This window comes from Bombyx mori, chromosome 6 (genome assembly GCF_030269925.1).
Source record: "Bombyx mori chromosome 6, ASM3026992v2".
Classification (NCBI taxonomy): domain Eukaryota; kingdom Metazoa; phylum Arthropoda; class Insecta; order Lepidoptera; family Bombycidae; genus Bombyx; species Bombyx mori.
Window position 1 is genome coordinate 10,790,652 of NC_085112.1, and position 16,263 is coordinate 10,806,914.

At 35.7% G+C, this 16,263-nt stretch overlaps 2 protein-coding genes across 2 annotated transcripts in view; one reads left to right on the forward strand and one right to left on the reverse strand.

The window, feature by feature from the left end:
• The window catches only part of LOC101741207 (suppressor of lurcher protein 1), a 338,026-nt gene extending 322,430 nt beyond the window's left edge, over positions 1 to 15,596 (forward strand). The window contains exons 11-15 of the mRNA XM_038011405.2: positions 12,791 to 12,977; positions 14,205 to 14,395; positions 14,703 to 14,910; positions 14,991 to 15,238; positions 15,316 to 15,596. Coding sequence (XP_037867333.1) covers positions 12,791 to 12,977; positions 14,205 to 14,395; positions 14,703 to 14,910; positions 14,991 to 15,238; positions 15,316 to 15,380 — 899 coding nt within the window. The 3' untranslated portion in view covers positions 15,381 to 15,596. The remainder of the gene's footprint in view (positions 1 to 12,790; positions 12,978 to 14,204; positions 14,396 to 14,702; positions 14,911 to 14,990; positions 15,239 to 15,315) is intronic.
• On the reverse strand, positions 7,194 to 12,537 carry LOC101739679 (DNA ligase 3). Its single transcript, XM_004925625.5, has 4 exons — positions 10,614 to 12,537; positions 10,017 to 10,170; positions 9,273 to 9,536; positions 7,194 to 8,313 (listed from the first exon to the last, which is right to left on the reverse strand). Exons 1-4 carry the CDS (start codon positions 12,201 to 12,203, stop codon positions 7,325 to 7,327), a joined length of 2,997 nt encoding a protein of 998 aa, XP_004925682.2. The 5' UTR covers positions 12,204 to 12,537; the 3' UTR covers positions 7,194 to 7,324.
• Positions 15,597 to 16,263: the final 667 nt, after the last annotated feature.

Genomic DNA, 16,263 nt, shown 5'->3' on the forward strand with positions numbered 1-16,263 from the left:
AGACTTCAGCTATATTTATCAAACAGCTTCAATAGCAATAACGCCTCGAACAACTCTCAAAAACTCGACATCACGTGTGGCGTTTGTTGGGCCATTTTAAATTTTCAACATTTGCTACAAGCCCTGAAGCCTCTTTGTGTGTGCAAAAACAAATTAATTATTTAGAGCAACGTGGGGCTTTTCACGCTCAAACGAACTCAGCCGGGGGCGTTTGTATATTCACAAAATTATACGAAATGATTCGCTTCTCGTGAAACTTTATTAATGCATAAATCTTCAGACTTGTGGAAAGCAAGTATCTTAGAATAACAAAGTTGGGTAGATTGATATTACTATCATACGTATAAGAAACTAGTACTGTATTGTAGTGTTTTTTCTTTTGGGTCTTTTTTTTTTATTGCTTAGATTGGTGGACGAGCTCACAGCCCACCTGGTGTTAAGTGGTTACTGGAGCCCATAGACATCCACAACGTAAATGCGCCACCCACCTTGAGATATAAGTTCTAAGGTCTCAAGTATAGTTACATAGGGTCTTAGTTATTTCAGTTCTTGTTAGACATTAAACTGTTCTATCTATACTGTGTATTATAAATGTGATAATTTGTATGTTCGGGAATTCGTTAGTCATTTGCGCAAAACCGGCTGAAAGTAATTCGATAAAATTTCGGTTAAAGATAGTTTATAACCTGGATTATCATTGTAAATGACACGACCCGGGCAACGCTTGGTACAAAATATTCGCTGGTTCGTAACTTCCCATGCCGATGAAACTCTAAATCGACTGGTAGTATAACAGACAAGAGTATAACTATAATTGAGACCTTAGAACTTATACCTCAAGGTGGGTGGCGCATTTACGTTGTAGATGTCTATGGGCTCCAGTAACCACTTAACACCAGGTGGGCTGTGAGCTCGTCCACTCATATAAGCAATAAAAAAAAAAAAAAAAAAGCAACTCTTAGTACTGGCAAGATGCAACCTGTTTCATTCTTTTTGACTTGCAAATCTAACATGAGTGAAACCGCGGTGCATTTCTAATAGCTTGATAAATCAAATACTGTTATAGTAAATAGTAATAGGATAAAACTAGTGAATAGGATCAAAAAAAGTTAAAAAAAGACATAAAAAGGGATTAATATTCAGGCGGAGTAAATATTCACAAATATAATTCACAGTTTTAAGAAACATGGAAACTGAGATATTATTTTTCAAACGGGTTTCTAACTTCTTTTGCAGAATATGCAAGATTTAAAAGTTGTTTTTTTACACAAAAAAGGAGTGTGAACTGCGGAAATGTGAGATTATTCTCACACTTCCTCCAAAACTCCAACTATTATTTGTGCAATCATTTAAATGATTAGCAGTTAGCACGATGTATACAGCCGCGGTTTGTGACCCCACATATTACGAGGACCGTAAAATACTAGTAGTTACGAACCAGCGAGCTGTACTGAGCTCATCCGAATCTCGGTAAACCGCTTGTGAACTGTTTCGTGTGTTGGCTTCCGGGATGACACGAAAGTCATGTAAATTACAGCAGTTTTACATTTTGTTAGCAAATTGTTTGCATCATAATTTCTTCAATTATATCGTTTTGTGGATACCGGCAATCGCGTTGCTATCAATGGAGCTCGTTTGCCCAGAAAAAAATTCATAATGAAAAGTAAAATAGGAAAAAGGTTTGATTGTAAACTCCATAAAATATTCAGAAAAACAGAGAGGTTGGAACGGAATTATTTTGCTAAATTATCTTTATTATGTTTGTATTCATTAACGATTAAATAAAAAATAAAGAGCTAGTGAAAAATAATTAAACGAATCATTAATAAATGTGATTACGAATAAAGTTGGTATTGCAAATTAAATTTCTAGAATATTAGTGAAAACAAATGTATCACTCTTTTATTATATATTATTAACATATAAATATATTATTATACGTTCACAAAATTAATGGCGAGCTGAATTGATAGAAAAAAGTTTCCTTGGTGATCGCGAAACGCCTCAAAAATCACTTCAAAAATATGTCAGTTTTTCGTGTCGTTTTCTATTTGTTACAATTTTTTCGTTCTTACTCTTCAGCCCGCAAACAAAACGTGCGATATGTAACTCCGTTCCAAATAAAGTATAACGCATATTATTATTATGTTTCTTTTACAAATTACAAAAGTAAAGACGAAAAGTCATAACGCTCGATTGTAAGCAGTCTAAACAGTTACCACAATGACAACGAAAACTGTCGGCTGTTCTTCGAAATCCCAGAGGATGATATTTTTATCTATATATTAATACGTGAAGCAAAAAGTTTGTACCCCTTTTTACGAAAATTCTGCGGACGGAGGAATATGAAACTTTCCACACTTATATGTAATGTATCTTTTATGCATTATTTTAAAAAAATATTTGCATTGTGCACTTTTTCTCTATAATCTCTATAAGTGTGGAAAATTTCATACTGCTCCGTCCGCGCAATTTTCGTAAAAAGGGATACAAAGTTTTTGCTTCACGTATTAATATATAGATATTGAATATTGTTTGTCTTTATTAATATTTGTCTATAGTGTAGTCTTGGCGAAATTTGTGATTATAGAAGTATTATAGTGTAAAAACTTATAATTTCAATTAATTATAGTCGAATTTCGACTACCGGGGCATCGCTAGTTTAAATAGCAACGGCACAGCATCGCAAAACTGATTAATATCATAATAAACTAATTCGCAAAGTGTATAAAAAAGTAACTAAATAGCAGTATATGTATACATAGCTATATTTCTTAGAATAAAAACCAATTAAACGCACCTCAGGGTGAAATACTGAGCCAGGGGGAGAGCGAAATTGGTTTACTGTCAAAGAAACTGACCGAGCAATTACCTAGACTCTAGAGCTTGCGCATCACCGATTGATTCGCAAACCGCATTCGATCTACAATTGCCTCAGATATGTTCACGCTTATAATGGAATTGTGGATGGAAGCACGTAATTTGTGTGATTGTTGTTTCTGTATATTCAATTAACATCTTTGGCGTTTGAATACTAATAGTTATACCAAGATCAATATTGATTACACACTGATTACTAATTGTCCCTATCATTGCCCCGGACCAATCTAAATCACAAGAAAATATATTTAATGTATTCTATTCGATAGAACATATCAATTGGGTCGACATTCAATGTGCATTTATTTATATTCCCTAAGTTAACAGTGTTATTTAGGTAAAAATGTAGATGATCAGACTAACTGAGTCCAGAAGGTATTTTACAGCCCACGGGTGTATCTATAGTAGCTGGTGATAGCTGCATGTAGTTATGTGTAGGTGTAGTTGTACCCAGTTTTCCACATAATTAAACCTACTAGTTCTGGGACTTTGGGACTAAGCCTGGGACTTTGTCTTAGAAGGAACAACCAATGATCCGTGTCACAAGTGTCACAAGCAATACTGCAGCTACAGTTGACAGTTAAACGCCTTATTCCTATTGTTTTAAGTACGAATACAGAATGCAGATATTCGGTAATTGACGTTTTTGCGCAAGTCCTCAATTACGTATGTAAATCACGGCAGCATGTACAGGATCGTGGTACGTGCGGCTTAACAATAACATCTGTAAATACAAAAATTTTGTCGGTTGAGAAAATTTGTTTTTATAACATTATGTTAAACATTCATCGTGTAGGTTCGTAAAGGAGTGTTAGACACACATTTCCTTACAAAATTTGCATTCTTTGCATGTAAACCAAATACTCGAAGTTTTAATTAAAAACGCACTACAAAAAAAAACTTTTCATTTCCAATAATTAATTTTAATACACCCTGTAGATATGCGAGATATGGCGAGTTGAGAGAGTAGTTACGAGTATTCCTAGCTAACAACACGCTAAAAATTTAACTTCAGTTTACATACTGTAACATTATTAGCTAGTTTTAAAATGCTAGCAATACAGAATGTTTTAATTTGTTCCGAAGTTAGGGATGCAAGCTAATATAATTTTCAAAACTTGTTTGAAAAACGAAACAGTGTAGAGTGGAATGAATTCCAGAGAGCATAGAGAAAGTTTTGAAAATAGATATTTACTACTATTACGGACGGCTAGAAAGCAGTAATGCGTTTCGGTTTGAAGGGTGGGGTAGCTGTTGTAATTATACTTGAGATCTTAGAACTCATATCTCAAGGTGGGTGGCAGCATTTACGTTGTAGATGTCTATGGGCTCCAGTAACCACTTAGCACCAAGTGGGCTGTGAAAAGGGGGTATGGCGGAGAATGCTACGAATACCGTGGACTGCGATGAGAACTAACGAGTCCATTCTAAGGGAGCTAAACATCCGAAAAAGGATCTCTGCCATCTGCCGGGATCGTGACAAGAGCTTCTTCGGACACATCATACGGTCTCCCAGACATGGATTAGAGAAGCTTACAATTGCGGGTCGCATAGAGGGCAAGCGCGCCGTGGGCAGAACAACAGCCAGATGGTCAGATCTAGTAAGGGAAGCACTTGTGGTAGTCTATACCATACGGTCCATGCCACCCATGATCGAACACTGTGGGGGAACGTCACATGTGGTCACGATCCTCAGCAGTGAGGGAACGATATAGAAGAAGAGAAGATTTGATCTCATACGCGCGTTCTAAACAGACATTCTACATGTCCACGGCTCGAACGAAATATGCTTCTAACTCTTTTGTCCGTAGATCTTGTAGGTTTTATGATGCTAAGTTCTCTAATGCTGACATCTTTTGCTTGTCACTTGTAGCATATAGAAAAGCTATTTTAAAACTTTTATAAGGTGATTTAGCCCGATAAGTAGTATAGTTGATGTATAAGTGTGTATAAGTGTTATTGTTTTAGCTATATTTTTTTAAATATTGTACTTTTGTATTGTACTGTTTGTTTCCCAAATAAATAAATAAATAAAATAAATAAATACCAGAATTTTTAGATTACATGTTTGTAGACGTAAAATAGGACATGTTTAAAGATACTAGTAGTACACGTATACCTGCATGTAGGTAATACTAATAGATGATAAAGCCTCTATTCAACACATTAGGATACCGACGTTATTGTAACGTGATTCTATTGAGAAACATGTCACACCGATGAGCTTTGAGAATGAATCGGAAAGGAAAAGATAGGGCACGACAGCGCTCCGTCTTCAATGTTTACTTATTGTCACGTCGGCTCCATAGATTATACACTAATATACAACGTTGGGTTTATGTACTTAGATAATAATTATTTGTGTAAATAGGTCAGTATTTAATGTTTGCGATTCATTTAACGATTTTGTAGAAAGACCATTAAAACAATTAGGATATATATTTTATTTTATTTTATTTATTTATTAGGCACACAATACGCATCACAAGTTAAAAAGATACATAAAAACATAAGTAAAAAGAAACAAAATCTGGCTTGCAACATAAGCCATGTGGGCACGACTAAGCAAGACAAAGTGCTGAATTTGTACACAATTATCCTTACAACTATACGTATGAAATTTTTTTTTTATTGCTTAGAAGGATGGACGAGCTCACAGCCCACCTGATGTTAAGTGGTCACTGGAGCCCATAGACATCTACAACGTAAATGCGCCACCCACCTCGAGATATAAGTTCTATGGTCTCAGTATAGTTACAACGGCTGCCCCGCCCTTCGAACCGAAACGCATTACTGCTTCACGGCGGAAATAGGCGGGATGGTGGTACCTACCCGTGCGGACTCACAAGAGGTCCTACCACCAGTGATTACGCAAATTATAATTTTCGGGTTTGATTTTTATTACACGATGTTATTCCTTCACCGTGGAAGTCAATCGTGAACATTTGTTGTATTGAATTGTAAATAAAAAGTCGAAGTATGAAATGGGCAATAAGTTTTCCGCTTTTACTCATCTAATTGCGATAGGACGTATGAACCTAGTTTAGTCCATGAACACTAAGCACAGAATAAAAACCTAGGTTGGGGGATTTCAACGACCAACAACATACGCTGGTTCCGATACAGGGGGTATTCCGGGAGTTTGAATTCGCGTCGTGTGCATCAGTGTGCTTAGTGCGAGTTTTTTAGCGTTCTCGATAGCGTAAAAGTTAGCTAATATTTGTATGGAACGGGATGGTTTGCCTTCCTTTGCCGTTAGGGGCGCTATTCCAATTGCATACAAAATTGGGTTAACTTTAATTTATTTATTTTTTATGCTTGAAAGATTACTGTTGGCCCGGAGGCCTTTCCAGTTTCACCAGGACAGGTGGGCGAGCAAGGCTCAGCCAGGAGGGGTGGGATTTGCTAACAAATGCCCGAGCGCCTCCTAATAACTCAAGAGCAATTGCTTCGCGAATGAATCTACTATCGGATCGGAATCGCAACCCGGTGAGAAGATCCGGCGAGAAACTCAGCGAGCTGATGCATGGGTTAGGTTGCACGTCGACCTCTTTGTCGATCGAGAACGTTAACAAACTCGCACAAAGCACACAGATTCCGCGGACCGCGAAGTTCGCCATCCTATGGAGTCAAGTGTACGATTTGCAATGCGCTCAATTCAAGTTTCAGACACGGGTTGTTTTTTCGACCACAGAGGCTTTTAGTCGTTTAAACTCTGACGAGCTCTGGCTAACGCGCCTAACAAGTATGCCAAAAAAACTGACCCAAAAACTGGAAAGAACTCCTGTGGTTTCCAGAGCGGTATGACATGCCCTTCTTCAAACAAGGTTCGAGGATACCTGGGCAGTGAGCAATCACGTTAAATCAGTTTATCTGCTTACCTACTGATTGCTTGTCTACAAATTGATTGCAGATTAATAGCAAAGAAAACCAACTAGGGAACTTTTTTTTCCTACCTAAGCTGATGGTTTAGAAAGACCATATCAGCGTCGCCGTAACTAGAGCTGAGCTCACGGGGTTCAAACCTGATGACGTTGCTAACACGAATCCTAGCAAGAGCTGTGCTTCGCAGAATCTACCACCGAATCGGAAACGCGACCCACTGAGAAGATCCGGCGAGAAAATCAGTGGGCTGTGTCTGTGGGTTAATTTACTCACCGAGCCCTTCGTCGCAAGCGACGGGTTCGACGAGAACGATGACCGGACTAATAATGGCTTCGCTGTGACACTCCTGAAGTCTACGTGCGTCAGAGACCTTTTAACTTTGGGCCGTATGCTCGTAATAAAAATTACTACGATAAAAAACAACGATGAACGAAGCGAGCACTATGAATATAATTTATTTCCAAATATAAAATTAACAGATCATTGTTAAAGGCGCAACACACAATTATAATAACAATCAATGAAATTTGATAAAAAATAATACATTCTGAAAGATCACTTAATATAATTTCTGAGGTATAACCGTTACCGCATATTTAGTAGTATCACATAGTGCAACCTCATTTATACACCTAATTAACCAATTTTTCGTAACATGCCTTACGCCTTGACGCAATTCTTCTTTTAACCTTTGCATTTCCTTGTATGTAATACAATTGTTATTATGTACGACAAAATCAACGTTCGCAGATCGCATCGATTTCACAAGAACACCTCCGTACGCAATCCAATGCCTAACAAAATGTTTTCTTTCGTCCTCCGAAAAAGATATTAAGTCGGGATATAAACTTAATATTTTATCTTTGAACGCGTCCGGCAAAGGGTTGTCGGGGTATAATTTATTTCCACTAACTGTTGTTTTGTCTTTTCTCTTTACTTTTGCAGGCGTCTCATTTAACTCTGCAATAGTTTCTTGAGAACTGTCTAAATCTCTTTTCTTTCTTTTCATTTCTCTTTTGACATCCGTTTCAGTCTCCTCCGACTTCTTTGTTTCTTCGGTGTTCTTTTTCTTATTCTTATTCGTTTCCTCATAAGATTCAGAGAGGGTTCCTTCCGAAATATTTAAATGTCTTTTCCTTCTTTTGATTTCCCTTTTAGAATCAGTCTCATCGTAACTCAAATCCGAATTAGAACCATTCAGTTTATTTTTGTTCGACGCTTTTGTTTCTAACTTTACTAGGGGACTATCTGGAGATTTCTTTGAAGGACTCTGTTTTGGTTCTTTCTTTAAGAAATTGTCCAATTTATTTTGTTTCTTCGGACTAGCCTTCGTTTTTTTGTTCGTTGTTTCAATACCAGAAGCTGAAGCAGCCAATTTGTTTAATAATGAGACGTCACTGGTTTCTTTCGAAGTTTTGTATAAATGTTTCAGTTCATCCAAGTTCGTGGCGGACTGCCAGTCTTTGTCTGTTCGAATCCTTGTGACTCTTGGGAACCTCACTGATATCCCATCGGCTGTGTGTTGGTTTGCTTTTGTTAACTCGGTACCTGAAACCACACAACTTATGATTACAAAGCAAAAAAAAATTTTTTTGGCAGTTCAGTTTTAAGGACCCTAATATTTTCTTATAATAAAATCTTAACCACATACTAAAACTCCATAAAGGTCAGCATACAATTAGTACTTGAAATATAATATTGAAATTTAAATAATCACATTGTCAGTGGCTGAAACTTAAGTAAGGTGACCAACTATTTTATGTTCAAAAAGAGTAACACTTTGCAAGCATTTCATCGGTGAAAAAAAAAAGAAGAAAAAAACAATAAAAACTTTATTTATTTTTAAAAACCTATTTTTAAATCAAATTCAAATCACTGTCAAAATAAAATTTTAAGTATTTAATTAATAAAATTGAAATAAAAAAAATAAAAAATAATAATTTAGAAATACAAATGAGAGGTATAAAATTATACAAATGAGTACTTTTAGAGTACAGGATTTGAAAAGAGAACGGTTTGCGAAAAAAGAGTACAAAACTCAGTAAATTAGTATAGTTTGGTCACCTTATTAAGGCCAGCTTCGTGCACGGACATGTAATGCTCTATTTACAGTTTCTATTAATAACTCCTATCTATAAAGCGTTAACGGCATTCATGGATACTCACGGTTAGATAAGGCTGTTATTATATCGAAGGGTGAAAGCCTATTTGTTTTAAACGACATTTTCGCAACTTTACAGAAAGTATTTAATGCTTAATATTTGGTAAAAATATCATAACAAAAAAACTATTAAACTTCTTCAGCTATTAGAATGAGGTAAACTAATTTGAAGCTGAATTAAAATCATCGAATTGTTGATACTAATATCAAATAAAACGGACCCTTAATTACAGAGATAAATGTAGCTTAAACTAAATAAGCTTTCACCCCTCAATATGTATTTTGTTTATGGCAAAAGGCCCCAACTAATCAATAGTTACCATAAACAAAAAACAAATACACTAACCTGTAATTTCCCAAACTGGTTGCTTCTTAGGATCTAAAGCGACGAAATCCGGCACCATACCCTTTTTACAGTCTAACCATGACGGGACTTTATTACTGTCTTGAGAAATCTTCAACATTAAAGGTCCTAACTCCTTTTGAAGTCTCTCGAGCGTGCTATCATCATGTCCCGTATGCACTTTGGTTACAGTTACCCACTTATTTTTGTACTTATCCAAACAGCCCATCAAGAATACTGACATCATTCCGCCTTTCTTACCTGTACCTGAAAAATTCAATAACAATATATAATAATATATAAAAATTCAATGGGGTCTTATATAATTTTACAAGAAATAAAAAAATACAGCCCGAAAAATACATGTTTCCTGAATATCTCAAATATACCTAATGGATATATCAAAATATTTTATCTTTTAAAATACATCCATATTTTTTTTATTTCTTAGATGGGTAAACGAGCTTACAGCCCACCTGGTGATAAGTGGTCACCGGAGCCCATAGAAGCCCAGCTTGAGACAGAAGTTCTAAGTCTTATTTTTCAGTAAAGCACCTGAAACCGAAACGAAATGCCACTACACGGCAGATTTGGCTAAAGAAAGTAACATTCAAAAATTATGTTTATTATTCACACAAAAATGAGTTAGCAGTGTTGTTTGACTAAATTTAGATGTTAGTTAGATGCTATCTTATAAAAATTGATAGTTAATGGCAAGAGGTTAATTATGAAAAACTGTATGTTTACCAAACCAAGCTCCAAGTACAACAAGATCTGCAGTGTCAGCCATTGCTCCATCAAAGAGATAATCTTTCTTCACTTTCAACCAATGACGTTTTCCCGGCTCATATATAGATTCACGGTCTTTTAGTACCAGTCCTTCCAGACCCAGTTGTAGAACCTGGAATAATTAAAAGACAGTTTCTGGCAAATGATGTCTTGACATAACGTTTCTTTTTTACTACAGAAATTATATATGTTATTGTGTTTTGAAAAGATATCTGGAAGAATATTAATAAAAGTAAATTGTATGAAATGTGAATTATTATTGTGCAAAATTAAAATACAAAAAGGAATTTTCTAGATATACGAGTGAATTAGCTCATTGCTCACCTGGTGCTAAATGGCCAACACAGCCTACACACCTCGAGACATGACTTTCAAGTCTTAAGTTTTTACAGTACAATGGTTGCCCCACCCTTCATATCAAAATACTGCTTCACGACAGAAATAGGCAAAGTGGTGAGACCTAACCAAGGCTCACCAGACTCTTGTGTCAGTAAAAATTGTGTTTTAAACAATTTGCAATGGATTTTTATTTTAGAGGATTTTTATTTTATTTACCTCAGCAATCATCTTAGCTAAATCTGATGGCTTCTCAATAAACTGTAATTCAGATAACATGACATGATTTTTTACTTCAATCATATTTTCCTCAAGAAACTTCTTTCTTTTCCAAATTGGCTCATTCATCAATACTTCTCCATTATAATAGAGACAATCAAATATAAACAAACATACTTCCGCATCTTTAAATTCAGATTGTTTGTGTACGCCCAATGTACCAAATGGTAAGGGCTTCCCAGTACACACATCCACCATCAAAACTTCAGCATCTAATATCATATCTTCTCCTTTAGGAAAAGCTTTAGGCAAATGTTCCTTAAATAAGCTTACTTTATGTGCCATCACAGGTTTTAATGCTCTAGAAAAGTATTTAAATTCTGTACCTTTTTTATGTATCTGAACTCTCTCCCCATCATATTTAATTTCAGAGTACATACCGTTTGGACATTTTTTCATCGCCATTTCAATTGATTTGCATGCTTCAGCTAACATAGGCAAAACTGGAGTCATTAATGTCAGTTTTGCTGAAACAGCTTTGTGGCTCACACCCTTGTCATTTGAACTATTATTCTTTGACAAAACCCGATCAAGAACCATATTAAGGTCTCTTGACGTCTGAAAAACATTATATGAATCGGGATGCACTCCTTCCAAGATATGCTTTGGTCCAGCATTAATTCTTAGATCTCCTTTTATTAACCGTATCAACATTTTCATATCATCTAATGTACATTTTTTCACAATTTTTTTGAAGTGGTAAATTTGTTCTTCTTCTTTTGTTAATGTAGATAAGTTTTCTAGGAAATCTTCTATGTTGTGGATCGTAAGTGAACTAAAGGAAGCAGGTTGCACTACCTTTGATGTTGAGAAAAATCTCTGTATCGTATTTGCCACATCTCCCTGTTCTAGATCCGTTAACATATCATCGTGATCAATATTGAATATTTTTGAGAAGAGCTTAACTAATTGTTTGCTCTTTAAATTATAAACTCTTTTGGTTACTTGAGGTAATAGTAATTTACACCACAAACCAAGATCTCCTTTAAAATTATCTTTCTCTATTCCTTTCGTAAAAAAAGAATTAACAGCAGCAGTCTTTTCAGTATATGCATCGACTTTTGCAATTCTTTTACATAATTCAATAAAAGTACTAAATTTATTATCTTCTACAATGTTACCACTATCAGTAGTGTCTGGCTCACTTTTAACACTATTTTTCTTTATGGAGCCTAAAGATTTGTTTTCAATTAGTTTCGCTGTGTATTTCCCACTGTGTTTTTCTGCGTACAATTTTTCAGTTTCGTTTAATTTTTTTAGTATCAATTCTTGATCTTCCTTACTAATATTGTCCCAGTTACCAATGTCGTTGATGGATTCAACTCGTTTAGTATTAGGGCGTTGCTTTAACAATACGTCAGTAAAACAATGAACATGATACCAAGATTTCATGGATTGATTATCGCCATACGGGCTCGGTACAAGTTTGGCCATACGTAGTTCACCACTAGGACAGTTGCCTTTACATAATTTACATGCTGCCCTACCACCTTTGGCTCGATCTACGTAAAACGGTGTTGAATCGGACATTGCGATTATGAATGCCAATGAGGCAATGACACACTTAAAAATATATGTTGAATACTCAAAACATCTGATACGAGACCTGTTGTGACAGGTTTTGAAGCATTTTTTTCAAGAAGCACTGTTTAATATTAAATAACTTTTATTCTCTATCTCCTTATATTTAACCACTTTACATAACTTGCGCGAAGTACGGATTTTTTTATAAAAATAACATAAATTACGGCCTGAAGTGTGCAATAACAACTTTAATTTTAAAAACAGTTTTCCTCGTGTTTTCTAGTTTTCAATACACACACATCAAAATTCAAAACATAATATAAAGACAACTGACATTGTCACATTATTGACATTTGACGTTATAGTCAGCACAGCCACGCATGCGCGTCTCGTGGAACATTCGGATACAGATTCTTGGCAATCTTTAATTTTGCAACATTAGACTATTAATACGTAAACTCTAGTATTCACGAATAATTGTTATGAGATATTTGTCTTTGATGATATACACTTGACTATGATCATATAGGAAAAACTATAGTTATTTTTTATCAATTTTGTAATTATAATAATAATATTTGTTTATGTTTCAGCATCATCCTGCCACCAAGAATTCAACAGTGATACGACGAAGCATGGAACACTGACTTCTCCTCATTATCCCACTCCATATCCACCGAACACACATTGTCATTACGAATTCTTCGGGAGAGGAAAAGAAAGAATAAGATTAATTTTCCTGGACTTTTTTCTATATAAAACAGCTGATGGCACTTTGGAGTAAGTAAAAGTTATATTTTCAAAATATTACTCAACTTTTGACGAAGTTTGTTTTAATATTCAATAAGCTAAAGATTATTAGTAAAATGCTATCAACAAAATAAATCTTCACATTTCTGGAAATCTATGAAAATAATCGTAATATTAAATAAATAACTATTAATTTGACTGTCCTTTGTCTAATGGGTATGCCGCTCTGTAAGTATATGTCGTGTAATATACAAGTATACAAGTCCGGCCTCGCGTGGAGTACTGCTCCCATCTCTGGGCCGGGGCTCCCAATACCAGCTTCTTCCATTTGACTCCATACAGAGGAGGGCCGTTCGGATTGTCGATAATCCCATTCTCTCGGATCGTTTGGAGCCTCTGGGTCTGCGGAGGGACTTCGGTTCCCTCTGTATTTTGTACCGTATGTTCCATGGGGAGTGCTCTGAGGAATTGTTCGAGATGATACCAGCATCTCGTTTTTACCATCGCACCGCCCGCCACCGGAGTAGAGTTCATCCATACTACCTGGAGCCACTGCGGTCATCCACAGTGCGTTTCCAGAGATCTTTTTTGCCACGTACCATCCGGCTATGCAATGAGCTCCCCTCCACGGTGTTTCCCGAGCGCTATGACATGTCCTTCTTCAAACGAGGCTTATGGAGAGTATTAAGCGGTAGGCAGCGGCTTGGCTCTGCCCCTGGCATTGCTGAAGTCCATGGGCGACGGTAACCACTCACCATCAGGTGGGCCGTATGCCCGTCTGCCTACAAAGGCATTAAAAAAAAAAAAAATTTTTTTTATTGCCGCTTAGATTTGTGGACGGTACATTTATTTTTAATAAGGTAACTTTATAAATAAATTAGTACACCTCTTCTTCACACTAACTGTCAATAGTGCCCGGGGTTCCGGTTACTACTTAACAACAAGTGAACGGTGAACTGATTTATATCTCTGTATCGAAAATAAGATGATATACGTGGATTACATTAATTTTCCAATTGTGAACGTTGGGTTCTTTTTTTTTTTAATAAACGGTAACCCAAAGCATTAAAGGTGCGACATAATTCGACTCCATTGGACTCTATCGATACAGTGGACTGTTCACCTTGAGTATCTATACCAACAACATTAAAACAATTACAATACCTAGAATATTTAACAGCATAATAAAATAATTTATGGGGAAGTTACAAATAACATTTATTATTTTTTACATAATATTATTTTTTCACATTTCAGCTGTACGAATACGGACTCGCTACAAGCGTTCATTAATGTGGACGGAAGATTGGAAAAAGTACAGACGTTTTGCGGAATCGATCTCCCAAAGCCTATCATGTCTAACGGTCCAAAACTGATGTTAGAGTTTCGGGGCACGCAATCGTCTAGATACGTTAGAGGATTTAAAATTGCTTATTCTTTTGTTGAAAGTGAGTATTGATAATTGTAATGTAGGTACCTATTTGATTAGGTATCAAGATAAATTCGTCAATAGTTGCCACTGATTAGCAGCCCACTTAAACGCAATTGATTACCCTACAATTAACAACATCATAGTGCCATCAATTAATTTGTGAATGTTTGTGAATTCACAATAAGTTTTGTACGCATTAGAACTCTCTCAAGAGTTAGAAAAACAATTTTAAGTATTGTATATCGAACATGACCTAAAATGTTCAATTTTATTATTCGGCAGCGATTGCAATAGTATATATTATAAAATCTTCTACATTACAGATTTTGGAATTTCATCTGGGAGGCAACTCAAAGAGTTTCCCTGCGCCTTCGTATATAACAGTACAGAAAATCGTAACGGTACCTTCGCATCCCCTAATTCACCAGGACCATATCCTCGTGATACAGAATGTACATATTTTTTCCACGGCGGTGAGACCGAGAAAGTGCATCTACATTTCACCAATTTCGATGTAGAAGGAGTTTTGCCGTAAGACGTTGTTTATTATTTGCTAATTTATTGTAATTAATTCTCAATAGTTTTTTCATTTAAAATCTTCATAATTTCAGCTGTGAAGCTGTATCGGCAAGTGATTACGTCGAATTTTCTAATTACATGACTGAAGACAATAGATACGGCAGATATTGTGGTCAAATGAAAGAATTCCATGTTGAATCCGAAAGGAATTTCTTCAAAGTAACTTTTCGTTCCAATGATAGATTGGATGGAGCTGGATTCAAAGCCATTTATCAGTTTCTAGAAGCAACTGATGAATATCAGGCACCTTCAGTTCAAGATAAAGCTTCATGTTCATTGTGTAAGTTCACATCTAACTATATATTCCAGTAAGTAATTTAATACATGTTTATCAAAATACTTATGTTTCTGTTTCAGATAAAATCTCCAACCTTCAGAATATTCTGGCGATTTCGCTGCTACAATATTTACTATATCATTAACAAATAAAAGTGATATTAGAATTATGAATTTAGCTTTTAATCCTGTATATTTGTAATATAGTACGTGCCATTCATGACAATTATGTAATACATAGTAGTATATTGATGTAGTATTTTCTATCAAATTGCGATTTTCGTTATCCTCTATTAAAAGCAACGCAATGATTAAATGTAACACAATAAAGGTTAATAAAATTATGGCACAGTACAAACAAATTTAATTTCATCAATTCGTGGTCTTTGGCGTTTTAAAAATTAATGGCAATTTAAAAATTGGTCCTATGAAATGTTGTAGCAATAGATGAATATTTTAAAAATTAATGTCAATCATCGATGGTATCAGGGCCGCAATGAAACCAGTGTTAGGAATATAATGCTATTTAATTATTTTGCATATTTTAACTACATATTGTGTGAGATGATTTGGGGATGCGCGATATATCGACCATCAGTCTCTCTTCGAATAGAAGCGCGGTGCAGGTGAGGCGACCAAAGCTTGTGTCAGAAGTGAAAAATTAACTGGTGCAGTCTCCTATAGAACTTAGTTCGACTCACCCTTTGATTGAACTTAGTTCAACTCAAACCGTTAAAGCGATAGCTTTGCACATCTACTGCAAAGAAATACGCTTTTGTCATGGTGCCGCAATCCTAACGAGTTTCCCTGCAACCTTTCCCGAATATTGGGATACTGTTAGTTGAAGCTTAGAGCGATGTCCGATGTCGGAGCTATTTGCAAGGCAAATCAAAGTTGGTGGCAAAAATTCTAGGGTTCTCAAGACTAAAGGGGTACTTCGCACCTAGATAAAAACGTTTGCTTTACAAAACAAAAGTCCAGCATCGCGTGAAGTACTACTCTCACCTCTAGACTGGGATCCATAAATAC